Source organism: Microtus pennsylvanicus, chromosome 5 (genome assembly GCF_037038515.1).
Source record: "Microtus pennsylvanicus isolate mMicPen1 chromosome 5, mMicPen1.hap1, whole genome shotgun sequence".
In the NCBI taxonomy this organism is placed as follows: Eukaryota; Metazoa; Chordata; class Mammalia; order Rodentia; family Cricetidae; genus Microtus; species Microtus pennsylvanicus.
This window is the reverse complement of record NC_134583.1, coordinates 83,780,423-83,798,303: the sequence shown is the minus strand read 5'-3', so window position 1 is coordinate 83,798,303 and position 17,881 is coordinate 83,780,423. Positions and strand designations below refer to the sequence as shown.

Below are 17,881 nucleotides of genomic sequence, written 5' to 3'. Positions count from 1 at the left end.
AGAAAGTGGGAGGCAGGCAGCTGAAGAGAAGGGGTGTGGGAGCAACCCTAACAAGTTGACCCACTGGCTTCTCCATCCTGTAGCAAGGGGGGAAGGGGGCCAGCCTCAACTAGAGAAGACTTGTTCTTGATATAATCTCAAGGACTTTTGCTTCTCCTAGGGGCCGAGTAGTCACCACCGAGCTCCAGGTCATTGTGCATGAGGAGGACCCCAGGCGATTCCGGGGTGCTGCAACTTCTAAGGCTAGAGCTCTTGCCCTGCCTGCGCCGAGGCCTGCGCCAAGGCCAGCGCCGAGGCCTGCGCCGAGGCCTGAGCCGAGGCCTGAGCCGAGGCCTGAGCCGAGGCCTGAGCCGAGGCCTGAGCCAAGGCCTGAGCAGAAGCCGGAGCAGAAGCCCGAGCCGAAGCCCGAGCCGAAGCCCGAGCCGCAGCCCGAGCCGAAGCCGGAGCAGAAGTCCGAGCCGAAGCCGGAGCAGCCACCAGCCAGAGCAGCCCGTGATCGTGATCCCAGCCCCGAGGCCCGCTGCTGTGGCCTGTGGCCCAGGAGATCCCCAAGCTCCCAGAACTGAAATGGAGCCGCCCACCAGCCCCAATCCTTCCCCAGAGGTGAGTGTCCATCGCACATCCAGCAGGGCAGAGGTTTCTCTAGCACAAGAGTCATATCCAGACTCCTGCAGATACAGGGCTCAGCCAAGTCCCTTGCAGCCAAGGGGCCAGCAGAGGCTAGGAAGTCTATTCAGTCACACAGCTGGTATCTGGAATTCAGGTGGGCTCCGGGCGCCTCTCCTTAGGAACACGAGGTGTAGGCAGAGCAGGCATCCAGCAGTCTCTATAGCTTGCAGGTCCTTGAAGCTGTGCTCCCAGAAGTGTAGGGGCAAAGGTGGTAAGGGCTGAGGGTCAGACAGCCCAAGAGGGAAAGGCAAAGGTTCCAGGTCAGGAAAGAATCTGAGGAAAGAAAAGGAAAATAAACCGTTAATTAGAAAGAATTGGGAGACTGTGGAAAGCTTGGCGTAGGGGGCCCTGCCCCCCCTTTCCTAGTTGCCGTGCACTTGCTGCTGCGGTGCCTCTGCACCAGTGGCTTGGCCTTTCTGTGTCTATCCGCATTTGTCAAAGTGTGCGACAGTCTCAGGCCTCCTGACTGAACTGTGAACAGAAAATGAAATAATGACCAAAGAGACATTCTGAGACCTGTGGAAGGGCCTTGGGAGAGCTCGTGTCCTGATTCCATTGTGTTCTGGAGGCCATTGGCTTCCTGTGCATGAATAGGGATGGGAGGTAGCTAGAAAGGGCCTGGGGCCAGAAGCCCTGTGGACTCTGCCGGAGTAAGCTCTGCTGCTTGGTGACCCTGCAGTTCACTGTTCAGGTACTGGGGATCAGGAAGGCAAAGGCTCTGTGTCTGGCCGAACATCGGAGGTTGGGGGAGGGGGCAGCGTGTGCCTCTGTGTCCTTGTGACTTAGCCTCAAGGGCACAGGACTCCCAGAGTCGGCTAGGTGGGGCCCAGCAGGTGAACTCCTACTCCACCTCCAGGCTGCTGTGCCCAAGCCAAAGGGAAGCCATAAATCTTCTTTTAAAGGATGGTTCAGACACTAAAGGAATTAACATGACCTGGCCTCTGTCCATCCCCACCCCAGCACACCGACCTTCTCTGCTACCCCATTTCCAAGGCCCCCACAGTAACTCTTACTTACTTTGGGGTTTGGGTGTGTTGATCAGCCAGCATGGTAGTGCAATCCTCATGTTGGCGGTTCCAGGGGTGACTTCCCAGGCTTGCATGATAACACAGAGCACTGCCTGTGTCTCCCTGGTCTGGAGTCTCTGTGTGGTGGCCTCTGCAGCCGTCGTCTCTCCAGCAGGGCATGGGGGAGAGCCTACTAGGGACCCTCAGAGAGAAGATGGCTGTGCAAAATGCTGGGCTTGTTTCCAAGTTTGGGCAACAGCAGAGCTGGAAAAAGACAGAGAAAATAAGGAAGGCCTGAAGGGAGATAGACAGAGTCCCTGGCTAAGGGTGCGGCCAAGCTTAAGGGGCAAATCTGAATCTTAAAGGGTATTTAGTTTCTTCAGGATTTTAAGCCCAGAAAGACTTGGACTGTCATGGTGGTGGGGCAGAGCAGGGACTGGGGTGTGCTTAGGGCTCATGCCCTTCCGAGAGAAAACCACAGCCCCTACCCATAACATCCTAAGGCTGTTGTAAGGGGTATGGGGAGTAGGGGAAAGGAAAGGGCCTTGGAGGGAGACTGACTCCTGTCGTTGATCCTGGCTAAGGGTGGGCTGTGCACTTTTGAGCCCTAGCTTGACCGGGAACTCTACAAGCCTCTTCCCTGTGCCTTGAGTCACACTTTGACTAAATAAGGCCAGGTGAAGGCTCTGTGGACAGCCATGTAGAAGAAAGAGACCATGAATGTCCCAGGCCCCTCCCTACCCCGCCTGCATGCCCTGGTGGCTCTTCAGTGGGCACTCAAGGTGACCCCAGCATCTCCCTACCTGGCAAAATCCAGGAGTGCGTCTCCAGGGTGTTCCTGTAGCTTTCTTCAAGGCACCTCTGCAGGGTAGAAAGCGGAGATTAGGCCATGAAACAGGCCTCTGGTGTGGTTGCCGCCTTCTCAGATGCCCCTTAGGAGCAATAAAGCAGGACTCCAGAAATGGGGCTCTGGTCCCAGTATCTTGATTATCCCCAACCTGTGCCACTTCGTGGGGGAAAGGTAGAGAGCCCCCAGCTGGCCCCTGGGAGCCAGTTTCTTCCTAAAGGACACCCTCAGGAGAGGGCTTGTTAGCCCGCTCTAGCTTCACGGAGGACTGGGTGTTCACAGACACCTTTTTTTTTTTAATGTTCCTCACTTCCCCAAAATTTACAAGACTCCTCCAGAATGGGGAGCATTATCATACCCCAGTCTTTCTAGCTGGAAGCTTCCTCAAGTCTATAGGCACACAGGCAGGCAAGCCAGAAAAGCCAGGGATAGAGGCTGGTGGGAGGGGGGCAGCATGGGGGGGGGACAGACCAGATGTTCTTGGAATAGGACACGGGGGTGATTGATGTGGACTGGAATTTGAAAGGGGAACATTCCCCACGTGCCTCATGCTCCGGGTGGAAAATGGGTGTGGGGGACTCTCTCAATCTTGCCAAGCTAATATGAAGGCAATGCCTCACCCAGCCTGGGTCCCCGCACCTGTCCAAGGACATTAACTCCTGCCTCCCCAGTGTCAGGCTTTGAGAATCCTCTCCCCATACTATCCTTCTATGGGTCTTTCTATGGGTGACTATAGAGGCAAGCAATGCTTACAGTCATGGTCCCAGGGTTTCCCCCACTCCGCTACTCCCCAGCACCTCCCCTATCGAACACCCCACCCCAACCCCCAGGTCCCGCTAGAATTGTGGCCCTTCACCTCCAGCATTGCCCAACTTTGAGGGGGTGGCCTTGTTCCCAACAACAGCACAGTGAGCCTGTGTGTGGGTTTAATATTTGCCTTTAAGAAGCTGGACTTTCCCCAGCCAGAACTGAGAGGCTAGTCGCCGAAATTTTCTGAGAAAACGAAATGAGGGCCCTGGCACCCGGCCACTGCTATCACGGTGTCATTTTGCGCCCCTCTCACCTCCCCTTTCTTCTCTGCTCCCCCACGTTTTACCCTCTTTCCATACTGCCCAAACAAAACCGATTCCTCCGTTGTTAATTGTTAGGGAGCGGGCAAGGCCTGATCGGCGCGTTCGGGACACGGGACGGGCAGGGGTGGCCACTGGGGGTGCTCCGGGTCCCCAAACCGAGCCAGGGACGAGCCTGCCCCCGGCGGCCGCCTGGCCGCGGCTTCGCCTAGGCTCGCGGCGCCTGAGCGCGTGGGGCGCAGGGGCGGCGGGGAGTCGAACGGGGCGCCGGGAGTCCAGGGAAGTCTCGGGGAGCAGCGCGCCGCTGCTTGCTCGACGTTCCCCTCCCTCGCCCACGCCCGTCCGGCTTTGCCTCAGCCACCCAAGCCCTCTGGGTAACTCTAAGGCAAAAGAACGAAAAATGCCGTTGGCTCGGGCGCGCGCTCCGCGGCGCGGGTGCTCCCAGTCTGTTCCGCTTGCGCCCCTCTCCCGCGCCCGGGTTCCCCCGTGAGGGCGCCCCTGCTCCGTGTTGAGTTCCCTGGCACCGCGGATCTTGGCGCCCCGTCCTTTGCCGCATGGGAGTTCAGTTTCTCAAATGCAGCTCTAATTCTCTGTGGTGTACGAGCAGCCAGAGCAACTTGCCGGCTTCTCTGCACCTCAGGCGTTGTTTCCTTGGGAGCCTCAAAATTTAAGCATTGCTTTCCGGGGGCCCTCCAAAATCATTCAGTGTTTGTTCTTCTCACAAGTGAAACTTTTTTTTTCTTTTTTGACACTTGATTTCCAAACTTTTCAAAAGGCGGGAATTCCGCCTCCGCTGGCTCCCCAAAATTAGATTATGTGACCTGGGCCCCCAATTTTGCTCCTGTCTCTTAAATTTCATATGCAAGCTCCTACCTCAGTTCCCTAAAATTTAAATGTAAGTCCGGGTCCTTAGTCCTTCTGACAAATTTTTCTTACTCTGGAGAGTGGACAGTTTCACAGCATTTAGGCGCTGTACCCACGGGGTGTGTGTGTGTGGGGGGGGTATTTTCCCGTGTCCCTATCATTTTATATCTGCAGCACTGACCCGCTAACTCTCTTTTTCTGCCACCCGCCCTCCAGTTTTATTAACAGGGAACACAATACACTCGATTCTGTAGTTTGTTCCCCCAAGCCCATTTTTTTCAATTTTACAAGTTGAAACCCACCCAGACCTCCTTAACAATTTTCCTGGAACCCTCCTAGTTCTAGCCTTCTTTCTATGTCCTTCCCTAAGAATGTAGGCAACTCAAGCAGCCTACACTCTCATTTCCCGGACTCCAGAAAATCGAGGGAGTGTTTTTAGCAATTACCCCTAAAACTCACTCAACAAGAACCCCAGCCCCCCACCCCACCCACACACACAAGGGTCAAGGTTGGGGTTTTCGGGGGCTCTTGGAAGCTTTCTGGCCACAGTTAAACTTTTTTAAAATACAGACGCTCTCACTCAAGCCCCTAAAGCAGGCTAAGCAATGATCTAGGGCGTGTGCTCACATGTGGCAAGAGCTTTCCATGCTCTCCCAAGTCATACATGTCTCTCTGGGTCATGCAAGAGACCAGATGACAAAATTAACGCTTGGCCAAAGCCTTTTTCTTTATACTAGAATGTGGAATGTCCCCAGTCTTAAACACTCTGAGCATTTTCTCTGCACCAAGTATTAAGAGTTCCTGGGTCCTTTCAGCTTAACAATTTAAATTTATTTATTTATTTAAATTCAAACACCAGTTGCAAAGTCCAGCACCATCCTGGACCCTTCTCCTCACTCCCCCATGTTGGCCCATGCTGAGCGTCCTCAAACATTAGGCAATGTCTTCCAGGCCCCCAAACACCTTTAGTTAGCTTTGGGTCACGGAAAGGTTCCACTATCTCCCGCTGCAGTGCCAGCCAAGCACCCACACAGCCTCTTACATTTCAACTTTTTTTTTCCCAGTCACCCTGCACAATCTCTGCAAGTTACAAATCTGGGACACTGATTCTCATGTCCTATGATTTAGGAACTCATAATCTCTATTCCTTAAAATGTAGGAGTTGGCCCTAAAGTGTTCCAGGGATAGTGGGAAACTTTAGATTCAGAAATTATTTTCCTGGGGCCAAATTCAGGTACTCCAAAACAAAATGAGATTTTTTTTCTTCCAAAGAGTTTGGGTTTTTATTAAACTTTAATGAACCTTGTTGAATTTATGACTCCTGCCAGAGTCTCCCTAAATTTGGGCAATGTTTTATGGTCCCCCAAAAGCACAGTGAAAAATGTCCGAGATCCCCCAAATCCTAGGTTTTAAAGGTCTGTATCTTACAACTTTCCTAGCTACTAATTCTGCTCCCCGCAATTTAGATTTCAACATCCATTGGGTAATTTTTATTGATCCCTAAAACTCGGAGTACATTTCTCCAAACGCAAACATTGTCCAAGAAAACATACAAACTCCCCCCTTGTTCAACAAAGAGACCAACTGAAATCTTTCTAAGAAATTAAAATATTAAAAGACATTGATTTTCTGTCTTCCTCAAATGGACTGCTTGCACTCCCAACTCGCCCACATTTAAACAGCATTTCCCTGTTCTCTGAAGGACTTCTTTGAGGCCACGGAAATTATAAAGGTGATTTTTCCCGGGTGCTACAAGATCTACTGGCCTTAAGGGTAAACCTTAGTCTCCACTCCCGCCCCCCCAAAAGAATTGACCTAGATCTCTAAAATCCCTACTTCCCATTTTAAGCAATTAAAATGAAGTTTTCCCAAATTTCATGTTGGGAATTTTCTTAAATTCAACAGCAACTATAAACCCCATAACTTCTACAAACTAGTCTAGGATTTTGTGGGTTTCCCAAGCTTGCTGACCAAGATGTTGGGTTCCCCAAGTTAGACCTGGATTACAATGTTCCCTGTTTTTTTTTTTTTGCATGGAATAATTTCCCAACTTTAATTCTAATTTTTCTGGAATCTCAAATTTGTTACTAGCCAGTTTCCCCATTTGTGGAGTCTCCCTCGAGTTCCCCTACTTTGGGACACTCATTCACAGGGCTGCAAATCAAACAAGGGTCTGACTTGGGATCCCCGAAATTTGAGCATTGTTTTGGCTGGCCACTCTCGGCAGTTTCCCCTTTCCTGCGCATAACATTGGTTTCGGCCTCTTCATTTTCTTACGGTGTCCGGGCGGCGGCTCAGATTTTGGAAAAGTCTGTGTGCCCAAAACACGCTCAGGACACTGCCGACGGCCAGGACGTGGGCAGTGCTGCTCCCTCGTCCAGGAAAACGACTGGGCATTGCCCCCAGTTTCCCCCAAATTTGGGCATTGTCCCCGGGTCTTCCAACGGACTGGGCGTTGCCCCGGGACACTGGGGACTGCCTTCGGGGTCTCGCTCACCTTCAGCAGCGTCCACTGCGTTCCACAGAGCCTCTGCGGGCCTTCTCCTCGGATCCTCCTGCGCCTCCCGACGCGACCTTCGGCCTTGTGGTGAGCTCCCCATGGCGCGCTCCGCGGGCCCCAGCTCTGAGGCTGCAGGCACCCGGCTACTTCGCAGCTAGTCCCCAGGCCTGCTGCCGAGTAACGCGGGAGCGGGCTGATGGCTTCTTCCTTGGCGGCTGGGTGCCCCCGAAACACGCGCCACTTTGCATGCACTCTGCAAACAACTAGATTGTAGGGAAAGCGCCTGGCGGCCAGGAAGCGGGAAGGGCAGAGCGCTGGGCGAAGCTAGTCGGGGAGAGGCGCTGAGCTCTCCAGCGGCTTGGAGCCTCCAACCCTGCGGGTCGAAGGCTTGGGGAGGCGTGCGCAGAGCGCGGACTAAGTGATTAATGGCCCCGGCCCGGAGGTTAGCCCCGGGCGCGCGGGTTTCCGCTGGTGGTAGCCCCTTCCATTCCTAGAGGTGCGCGGCGCGGGGTGGTGGGAAGCAGGGTGCGCCGGTTTATGAGTGGTTTTGACTCTGTAAAAATCATAGTGGCTTTTTACATCGTCTGAACCCTCCAGGAAATAGTTTCCTCAGACCCCCAAATTATCGTGGTGGCCCCTGGGGCCGAACCCGCGTCTACGCAAGTTCAACACACAGAGGACGGGGTAACTGTTATCCGGATATTCTGGGTGGGTCCCAAAGGCGCCCTGCTTAGACGCACTCCAGTGAGTCCTAGCTTACAGGTATGGTTTTGAGCTATGTTTCCCGTCCTGTTTCTTTCGACATTGCGATGGGTCCCACGCAGGGCCCAACTCTGGCGTAGCCAAATCAGCCTTCCCTTAGTGGCACACCTGATGGCCCCCCAGACTGCTCAGGTACCCTGCGCAAAGCACCGGGGGGCGCTCGGGATCTGGCTGCTACTCAAGGTGCCTTGCAGCTCGCCAAGCTTGCTCAGGCAGGTGGCGGCTGAGCGCTTGGGAACCGTCCACTGTCTGGCAGGTAGGTCCCTGTGAGGACCCTTGAACCAGCACTCAGCTACCTGCGCCTGAACTCTGCCCGCCTGTTTGCGCCTACTTTGTAACCCCCTGAGCACAGTTCCCTCACTACCACTGAAGCCTAGGGTGCCACGCACGTTGGTTCAACACCATGCGCCCCTGTCACACAAGCAGAGGGCACCCAGGAAATATGACATGGGGCCTCGATTTTTTTGGAACGTGTACCCGGTATTTCGTGGGCATGCTGGGGCTCCCAGCCCCCCACCCCAACTTCAGGACCACGCATTCCACGCAACCCCCCCGGCACACTCCCCCCCCCCGTGCCCAGGGCCCCCGGCCCTCGTTCCCCCCCCGCCCCCCCCGTGGCTCGAGTTGCGGGGGCGGTCCCGGGGCGGGGCGAGGGCCCTGCAGGCGCCCATTGGCGCGGGCGGCCGGCCAGCGGGGCCCGAGCGGGCGCCCAGCCGCGGGGTGGCGCGGCTATAAGAGCCGGGCGTTGGCGCCGGGAGTTCGCCTGCTCTCCGGCGGAGCTGCGTGAGGCCAGGCCGGCCCCCGGCCCCCCCTTCCGGCCGCCCCCGCCTCTTGGCCCACGCCCGCCCGCGCTCGGCCCGCCAGCGCCTCCATCCGGGCTGGCGGCCCCGCGTCGACGCCGTCCGCCGCCTCGCTGCTAACTCCCGCGCAGGGCGCCGTCGGCGGGGCCGCGCTCCGTCGGGCCTGCGGATCTCCCCGCCGCCTCCTCCTCTATCTACCTCAACACCCCATTCCTGCTTCGCCAGAGGAGGCGGTCCCCACCGCAGGCAGTCCGGCTTGCAGGTCGCCGGCGTTGTCATCCCCCGCGCTCCCCCTTCCAGCCCTCCCCGGCGCGCGGCCCGGCCGCTCCCCTCTATTCGCTGCAGTCCCGAGTGGCCGCGGCGCCGCCACGCCTGTCCCCCCCCAAGAGGCCCGGGCTTACGACGGCCGAGGGCTCCGTCGGCCCTAACCGAGCTGGGTGCCCGTGGTCGGGGTGACGCCTCAATTCCTCCCCCCTCAGCACCGTCCTCGGTCCTTCGAAGTTGCGTCCTTTCCTCTGCTCGCGGTGCGCCCCCTGCGCACGCACTTACCCGCCACCTTTCCTAGGCTCCCTTCCTACCCCCTCCCCGCTCCTCCTTGCCTCAGACTCCCTCCCCCCTCACGTCCTCCCTCTGCCTTCGCCTACCCAAGTGGATTAATTATACGCTTTCTGTTTCTCTCCAAGCTGTCCTCTCCCGCTGTGAACCTACCCGCCTCTCGCTGTCCTCTCTTCCTCTCTCCCTCTCTGTGGTCCCCCCCGTTTTACGTTCACTCTATCTCTCACACTATCTCTGCCCCCTACTATCCTTGATACAACAGCTGACCTCATTTCCCGATACCTTTTCCCCCCCGAAAGTACAATATCTGGCCCGCCCCAGCCCTAAGATAGCCCGTCCTCCCTAAAGAAGCAGAAGAGACGTCGTCCCCCCCACCAAAAAAGCCATCCCCCCGTTCTGCCCCGTCGCACATTCGGCTCCTGCGACTCGGTCAGAGCGGCGCTGGCAGAGGAGTGCCCGGCAGAAGGGCCTTCGCCCGCTGTTCGGTTTGCAAACCCGCAGCAGGGAGGTGGGCGGCAGCGTCGCCGGCTTCCAGGTAAGGGCTCTGGGAGGGGGGGGCAGGCTGGTGCGGGTGCATAGGGCCCGGCCTGGGTTTGGCGGGACTCGTGTGGTAGGGGGTGGGGGCTGGGGGCCCACTCCCTCTGCAAACTCGCGCTCCCCCTTGCGCTGTGGGGTGGGGGAGGGGACAGGGGTATGGGAACTGGTGGGGAGGGGGTGTGTAAGTTGAACTCACTGGAGACTCTGGTCCTTTGGTGCGTGTTGGGGAGGGGAAGTAAGCTGCTTTAAAATGTATGACTCGTGTTGTGCAGGCACTGTCCCCCCAGGGTGCTGAGTGATGAGGAGGGGGGAATAGAGTCTCTGAAGCCCACCCTGGTATGTTGACTTGGTGCCAATGAGACTGAGAGAGAAAAAGTGGGTGGGCGGGGCAGGAGCGCCCCCAAAATTGGCAAAGGAGTCTGGCCAGACGTCGCAGTTCGCTGTTTCCCCCACACATTGCACACCCCAACTTTGTCCCCAACATTCCCAACTTGGAATGTGGGGAGAGGGGCCAGTTGCGGGCTCAGAAGTGCAGAAATGTTACAGTCTAAAGAATAACTGCCCCTGCCTTTTACTGGGTGGAACTTTCCATAGAAGGACGTAGGAAGGAGCCCCCTCCCCGCCCCCATTAGTCTGTGCAGAGAGGGCTGGGGGCGCACGATGAGGCCCCCCTCCCACTGGTGGTGCTTTGCTAAGGAATGGTCCAAGGCTAGCTGTTGGGGGTGCAGGAGAGAAGGGACTGGCTGGAAGGAGGGAGGGGGCGGGTGCAAAGGGGGCGGAGGGGGGAGTGGTCAGTAGGGAGGGGGGTTGGGTAGGGTGGAGCCGGGACTGGGAGGAGCCGACTCAGACATAAAAGCCGAGGCACTGACCAGCTCGCAAACTGGACATTAGCTTCTCCTGTGAGAGCCTTCCAGCCTTTTCCTGTCTTCCTCCTCTTCCAGCCCCAGCGGCCTCCTTATCCAACTTCAGGTAACCAGGGCCGTGGAGCCAGGACCCTGCTGCCATCCTGCTCCGGCCTGCCCGGTGGGGTGGTCAGGGCACCGGTTAGCCTGGGGCCTCTGCCCTTGCAGCCGGGCCTGCTGCCTCTCACAAGCCTTCGTCCTCCCTCGGCCTCTGTCCTGCCCCCCCCCCAGCCCCAAGCTTCCTCACCTGCTCCATTCTTCCCTTTTCCTTCTCCTCTGCCTGCCCCTTGAAGCAAATTTGGGCCTTTCCTGGGCCCTCACCTATCCCTTACCTCTTGGTCAGTATCCTGCTTGCTTCTGTTGGCCACCTGGGCTGGACCTGGAGCCAGCGTGATCTGGCTTTGGGAAGGGACTTCGAGGTCAGCTCTGTCTACCCCCACCCACCCACCCAGGACTAACGGCTACAGCTATGGTCAGCTGATTGCAAGCGGCAGCGGTGGCGGTAGCATAAAGGGTATTGGGCGGTGGGCCGGGTCTTGTAGAGGAGATGGGCAAAGGTAACTTTTAGTTACCGGAGGGAGCTCAAAACAAATTTGTTTCTTGACTACTCCGCATTAGTCTCTCACGTGTTTTCTTTGCAGCAGGAAATCCTCGGGGACTGTGGAGCAGAGGTCTGGGGCTATGGTCTGGAGGGCTCTACTTTCTGCAGGGTCAAGGGTGGCTTACTGTGGGCCACTGTGGCCTCTTATCCCTAAAGAAACTAAATAGCCATTGTCCCAGCCTGTGGCCACACAATCTGTGACCTGTGGAGGGGGTGTGTCCCTCCAGACTGTGGAATTCAACCTCCCAGGGACCAGAACTGCTGTCTCTAGTACCCTGGGTAGAATTTAGTTTCTGTCAGAAAGAAGATCCTATGGGCCACAGAGGAATTCTCTAGGGTCCCTGACCCTGGATAGTAAGGGTTGAGACCTGGAACGGGACTTTAGGCATTCTCTTGAGCTCTGAGGTGCCCAGGGAAGTCTGGATTTGGAGGACTGGGTGACCCTGGAGAGCAAGGCTCACAGGAGTGCCAGCAGTCCCCTTGCGCTAACCATTGGATTCTTGACCTGGGCCCTGCTCAGCATGGCCTGAGAGTGGGGGTTGGATGGGTGGTGCTGGCTCTGCTGCTTAGGGAGGGGTGGCCAGCTGGGGGGCAGGGAGGTTGGCGACTGGTCCCTTTGGATGCACATGCTCCACGGTGGGTGGGGTAGAGCTATCTGCCATCTTGGCCAGTGCTTGGAGGCCAGAGTAGGAGTGGCAATGGTGATGTGCTCTTGGGCTGGCCCCACCCCCATGATGTCATAACATGGAAACCAAGTCCAGTGTCCAGCGTTGGCCCCTGCTGCTGTGGGTGTGGTCAAGCTGCAGTTGCGCCTATGGGTGGGTGGTCCTAGAGGGCTTCTTACAGTTCACAGCCACCACGGGGTGCCTTCCTGAGCTCCACTGAGTTTCTCCACACTCAAATGGTTTTTGACCTCAACAATTCAAGCGCTCCTGTTTTCGCAGGTCAAATAAATAGTGAGAAAGCTGCCTTTCAAATTTCAATTGCATTTTCAATTAAGAGGCGATCGGTATCTTGGGTGCAGAGGAGCATCTTGGGACTTCTAACTCAAAGCCTGTATCTCTTCTTTTTTTTTTCAGTTACCAATGGGGATCCCAGTGGGGAAGTCGATGTTGGTGCTTCTCATCTCTTTGGCCTTCGCCTTGTGCTGCATTGCTGCTTACCGCCCCAGCGAGACCCTGTGCGGAGGGGAGCTTGTTGACACGCTTCAGTTTGTCTGTTCGGACCGCGGCTTTTACTTCAGTAAGTAACTCCAGAGAAATGGGGAGGGGGGGAAGGTCAGGCCTCCCTGGGTGGGGTGACAGTTAAGGTACACTGGCTTGGCCTTGGGCTTTCGCTTCCCCTCCCCCTTGGGCAGGGCTATGGTCTCACACTCAAAAGTCTGATCGCTTTAAAAGTTAATAAAAAGAAAGTCAAATGCGGTTGTCGGGTTTTGACCAGGTTGAGAGTGTACATGCAGATGGGAGTACGAGGGGAGAGCTTGGCCGTCCAAATTCAGGGGTTCCCAGAGCTACAACACGGGATGCTTATCTGCTTTCATTATTGCTCACACTTCTCTTGATTTCCCAGCCTGGGGGCGGGGACTGAGGCTTGTGCTCCCTGCTTACAGAAGACAGTGATGGGGGACACCCAGGAGGGGCATGCCTGGGAGGGCAGGGGCACCAGAATGGATGTCTCTCCTTGCTGGCATGGGCCATTCTATCTTCCTCACCTGGTCCTGGACTCGCGGTCTCCTCTTCTGCACTTCTACCTACCTGCCTGTGAACTGCTCTGAGTGTGCTCCTGCTTCACACCTCTGGAAACAACTACTCTTGGGCACTCTGAAGCTTCTCTGCACCCTCTGGCACTGCAGGGCCAGCCCTTGCTATAGGAGCCACTCCTGCACAGAGGGGCTTCCAGAATAGAGGGTCCAAGGTGAAGCCTTCAATGGCTCTACCCCCAGCCCAGCCTCGGACCTGAGTGCGTGGGGGAGAGGGGGAAGACGGGAGAAGAGAAGGGAGTTGGTTTTGGGCCTCACTCCTCCCCTCCCGTCTTGTTCTCTCCTACCCTATCTTCCCTGTCTCAGCTCAGTGCTGGGGGTTGGGGGTGGGCCCCTCAGGCTCAAGGTGGCACCAGGCCAGGGCCCCAAGCCCAGGGACCACACCTGTGTCCACCATAGCTCCCTTGCGGGGCTCACCCTCTCCTCCACCCTGTTTTCCAAACCACTCCAGTGTGGCCTCTGGTCTCCATGGAGTTTGTGGGACAGAGAGGCTGTGCCATGTTAGTTGCACAAAGGCACCAGAGGCCAGGGGCTGGTCCTGCAGCATGCACCTTCATTTCTCCTTTCTGGGCGTCTTGGCCCACCTGACTCACACTTCTACCTCATCCCTGCAGAGCAACCTAGTGTCAGGCCAGGACCTAGTGGGAGGGCTGGGGTAGTTCCGTTCTTCTGCAGCCCGCCCTGTGGGGTTGGGGAGGCTGCCCCAGCGGGTGCTGACCCCAGCTGGTGCTGACCCCAGCTGGTGCTGATTAGAGCTCTCTGTCCTGTGGAACTTCCAGGCAGGCCTTCAAGCCGTGCCAACCGTCGCAGCCGTGGCATCGTGGAAGAGTGTTGCTTCCGCCGCTGCGACCTGAACCTCCTGGAGACATACTGTGCCACCCCCGCCAAGTCCGAGAGGGATGTGTCAACTCTTCAGACCGTTCTTCCGGTGAGGCTTGGGAGAGGGCGGATTTTTAGGTAGTGGGGTGGGGTTGGGGGAGTGGTGGGGGTGGGACAAAGACCATCAGCTTCTTGATTTGGGGTATCCCGGAGTCCACTCACATATCACTGTTGGCCTCTGCCCATGAATATAGATATTTGTGGGGAGTTGCCACGAGCTGGTGTGACTCTAGTGGGGATGGGGGCAGATGAGACCTGACTGGGTACTCAGGCTAACTTGATACCCTGACGCCCGCTGACCAGCGCCTCCTCTTCAGGACGACTTCCCCAGATACCCCGTGGGCAAGTTTTTCCAATACGACACCTGGAGAAAGTCCGCCCAACGCCTGCGCAGAGGCCTGCCTGCCCTCCTGCGTGCCCGCCGGGGTCGCATGCTCGCCAGAGAACTCCAAGCGTTCAGAGAGGCCAACCGTCACCGTCCCCTGATCGCCTTACCACCCAAAGATCCCGCCCACGGGGGAGCCTCTTCGGAGATGTCCAGCAATCATCAGTGAACCAAATTGTTTGGTAATTCTGCAATGTAACACCATCATCTGTGACCTCCTCTTGAGCAGGGACAGTTCCATCACGTCTCACACTAAGATCTCTCTGCACCTCTTCCTCCCCTAGGCTTCTCCCCACCCACCCCCATGCCCCGCCTCCCCATGTCAGGCTGCTCCCCTGGCCCCATACCATCGGGCAACTCTTCAAAACTAAATTGATTGGCTCTAAACAACCCAAATACCCCCCCCCAAATTGATCTAAAAGAAAAACTTTAAAACATACAGTCCCTTTAAAAAAAAAATTGGCTTTAAATTGGCTCTAAACAACCCAAGTAACTCCCTCCCCAAATTGATCTAAAAGAAAAACTTTAAAACATACAGTCCCTTTAAAAAACAAATTGGCTTTGGATTGGCTCTAAACAACCCAAGTAACTCCCCCAAATTGTTCTAAAAGAAAAACTTTAAAACCTACAGTCCCTTTAAAAAACAAATTGGCTTTTTAGAAACACCAGAACTGTTAACTTAAAAATTTAATAACTAAAAAAAAATCAATTGGCTAAAAACATACTAAAAATTAATTGGCTTAAAAACAATTGGCAAAATAAGATAATTGGCGCCCCCCCCCCCTTCCTCTTCTTCCCATTTGGATCTTTAGTCAAATTGGCTTAGACTTGGATCTCAGAACCCAAGAAGAAAGGAAGGGGACCCAAAGTTTTCCAGGTGGCATGTCATTACTTCAGTGCTATCTCCTTGTCACCACATAGATAGAGCGCCTTAGCGCAAGCTGACTGAGAACAACAACAGCCACCCAAACTTTCTTCACTGGCCATTCCATCCTAGATGTCACCATGTCACCACAGGGCTGGGTGAAAAGAAAGAACACAAGAAGAGGAACAGAGCATGGAAACTGAAAACAAAGCTTAATTGGCATAAGTCCCCCAATCCCAAAATCTTATTTTTTGGTACCTAGCTAAAATGCAGATGTTTTTACTTACCACTATAGACACACACACAAACACAAGTATGCGCCATATATGCACACACATAAGCACACTCACTTACATACTTACACACCCCTCGCAATTAGATGAGAACATTGAAATGGCTGAATAGCTCCTATTCAGACCACATTGCCCAAACCAAGATTCATTCCCAATTCGCAAAGCAGTTTGCATGGTTTGAGCTCCCCTCCCAGTCCATCTAGTTTCTGCTGCTGCTTGTGGGCCCTGTGTATGACCAGGCTGTAAGTTCCATCTTTCCCAGAGAAGGAGGTGTTCCTACAAGGCTCACTTCCATCGGGGCGCCTGTCCCCAGGGACCCCTACAGCATGAGCCCAGTGCTCCCCAGCCCCCCACCCGGTGTGGGCCAATGCCTATCCACCTTGTGTGTTGGCCTCCTCCAGTGTAGAATAAGTTTGGCCTGATAAGGAGATAGCACTGCCAAGTAAGACATGCCACCCGAGTAGCCTGACCCCTGGGTGTGTTCCAGGAGGAAAGATCTGGGGAACATCCCCTGCCCTGAGCACACCTATGGGCCATCTCTGTCAGTCTCCTGGGGAGCCCCCACATTTTAGGGGCTCCCCAGGAGACTCACACTGATGGTGGGGAGTGTGGGAAGTTTGGCGGTTGGAGGGGTGGGTGGGGGGCAGTGGGGGCTGGGTGGGGGGAGCTATGGGTAGGAAGTGGTCCCAGAGAGGTTTTGGATGGAAGAATCAGGAGGAGGCACAGGTCAACTTGCAGAATTACAGAAGAATTGGGAGCCCAAATTTTACGCCAATTGATCTATTCCCCTCTTTTTGTTTCTTGGGGCATCTTTCCTTTTTTTTTTCCTTTTTTTTATCCCTCCTTAGCTTTATATGCGCTCATAATCAAATTGTACCCACTCCCTAAGTAACAGGGGAGCAGTGATGAAGTAATGAATGCTCTGAGCCATCATCACAACTACCATCATGTCCTGCTCTCCGCCATTTATCGCCTTTAATTGATTTTTTGTTTTTAATCTATCTCTGTCGCTTGGCCTGAGTTGGGAGTGGAGTCTCTGTGGGGTGCTGGCCACGCACCCACAGAGAAACAAAAGGAATTGAGAAGGCCGCTGTCTGGCCTGACTTCTGAGGACAGTGGCTGGTCCCCAGGAGTTCTGAGTAGTGGAGGGGGCGTGGGACAGTGTCCCCTCAGGTGTTAGGAAGGTGCTCGGAGGCCACAAAGATGGGGCCCCCATCTGGTTACTGCCAGCTGGGGGGGAAGGGGATGTAGTGTGAGAGTAGACAGGTTCCATCAGGCGGGAGCAAGTGGCTGCTTTCTGAGCACTTGGGGAGTCATCCCCCCGTCCCTCAGTGTCATCTTGCCCATTCCTCAGCACCCCACCTTGTCCCCAGGAGGTCTGGAGCTCTACAGACCTCCTCTGGCCAAGGTGGGGTGAGGCCTGGAGCTGGGGAAGCTAGGAGGCTTAAAGCCTGCAGAGCCAGGAGAGCTGTCCACATGGGGTCACCTGGACCCCGAGGCCCGAGGGTCTGGCAAGCCATAGCAGCCACTCCATGGTGCCTAAGACTGTGGCAGGGACCAGGGCGGCTGGAGGTTTACCTCACCCCCACTTCTGCCTCCAGTGCAGTCCCCCTGCCCAACAGTCCACTAGTAGTCTAGAGGCCCGAGGCTTCTGGGCCCAGGTGACAGGACTGACATCACCCTGGGGGCGGTGTGTGTCAGCCCGACCGTGGCATAGAGGGTTCCTTGGCAAGTGCCTGAAGAATGGGCCATTCGGAACATTGGACAGAAACTTAAAAGAGTAAATTGTTATAATTGGAGAATGGGAATTGGCCCGATAACCAAAAGATCTCGAGGCACCCCAAATTACCTGCCCATTTGACTGGACATCCACCCACCCAGTGTTAGTTTGCCTCGCCGGGATGGGTGCTCTCAGGGGCATTTGCCAACTACCCTCTGTGTCCCCAAATTTGCAGTTCTCCCCAATCATAGATCACCCTGATGCAGGCACCTCCCTGACCTCCCGTGCCTAGTGTGGCCCTCCATCTTGTCTCTTCCATGCTGTCTTCAGCGGGATCCCCTCTTGGGTCCCTCCCTTTGTCATCACTTGAAGACCCCCACGCGTCGAACGCCATATGTCACCTGTGCCACTGTCTGTGTCATCTAGCAGTGGCCCCAGGTGTTTGCCTCAACTCAGTCCCTTTAACATGCTGTTTCTGCAAAATCCAAAGGCTTGGGTTTTGTTTTTAACCTGTTAACGCTTGCAAACCTAATAAAGCATTTAAAATACTATTTTCTGAGTTCTTTGTTATTTTATTTGGGGGTGAGGAGGAGGGAAAGTTGGGTGGGAAGGAGGGAAAGAAGGGTGCTTACCTGGGAGGCAGCAGGTGAAGAGGAAAAGTCTTTGGAATATGCATCCCTCTGGGTCTGCCACAGTAAGTGGGCTCAATGAGGCACTCTCTGAGGACCCCAGAGGGTCGGGGACAACCTGAGGACTTCTCAAAGATGGGGTGCTTTGTGGATAGAGGGATCCCATGATATTTTTCCAATGAACCATGTGCCATGAATACCCAACCGGGGGAACATTGCCTTTAGCTTTGGGGGTGG

General features: G+C 55.5%; 1 protein-coding gene and 1 long non-coding RNA gene across 5 annotated transcripts; one reads left to right on the top strand and one right to left on the bottom strand.

The window, feature by feature from the left end:
- Positions 1–590: 590 nt before the first annotated feature.
- Positions 591–7,328, bottom strand: LOC142849947 (uncharacterized). The gene is made up of 4 exons (XR_012910635.1): positions 6,955–7,328; positions 2,480–2,537; positions 1,687–1,940; positions 591–942 (listed from the first exon to the last, which is right to left on the bottom strand). It is a non-coding gene; the product is annotated as an uncharacterized LOC142849947 (long non-coding RNA).
- Positions 7,329–8,565: 1,237 nt separating this feature from the next.
- Positions 8,566–17,566, top strand: Igf2 (insulin like growth factor 2). Of its 4 annotated transcripts, none has more exons than XM_075972854.1 (4): positions 8,566–9,609; positions 12,194–12,356; positions 13,653–13,801; positions 14,056–17,566. In XM_075972854.1, the coding sequence occupies exons 2-4, from the start codon at positions 12,200–12,202 to the stop codon at positions 14,236–14,238; spliced, it is 489 nt and encodes a 162-aa protein (XP_075828969.1). In that variant the 5' UTR covers positions 8,566–9,609; positions 12,194–12,199; the 3' UTR covers positions 14,239–17,566. The 4 variants fall into 4 exon arrangements, with proteins under 4 accessions (XP_075828969.1, XP_075828967.1, XP_075828965.1 ...); XM_075972852.1 differs by having other exon boundaries at positions 8,570–9,609; positions 14,070–17,566; XM_075972850.1 differs by lacking the exon at positions 8,566–9,609 and adding an exon at positions 10,489–10,580 and having other exon boundaries at positions 14,070–17,566.
- The last annotated feature ends 315 nt before the right edge of the window (positions 17,567–17,881 follow it).

Coding starts and splice junctions, on each gene's coding strand:
- Igf2 (XM_075972852.1), top strand. CDS start 12,200: ATGGGGATCCCAGTGGGGAAGTCGATGTTGGTGCTTCTCATCTCTTTG. Junction 12,357..13,652: donor GGACCGCGGCTTTTACTTCA/GTAAGTAACTCC, acceptor TGGAACTTCCAG/GCAGGCCTTCAAGCCGTGCC. Junction 13,802..14,069: donor CTCTTCAGACCGTTCTTCCG/GTGAGGCTTGGG, acceptor CCTCCTCTTCAG/GACGACTTCCCCAGATACCC.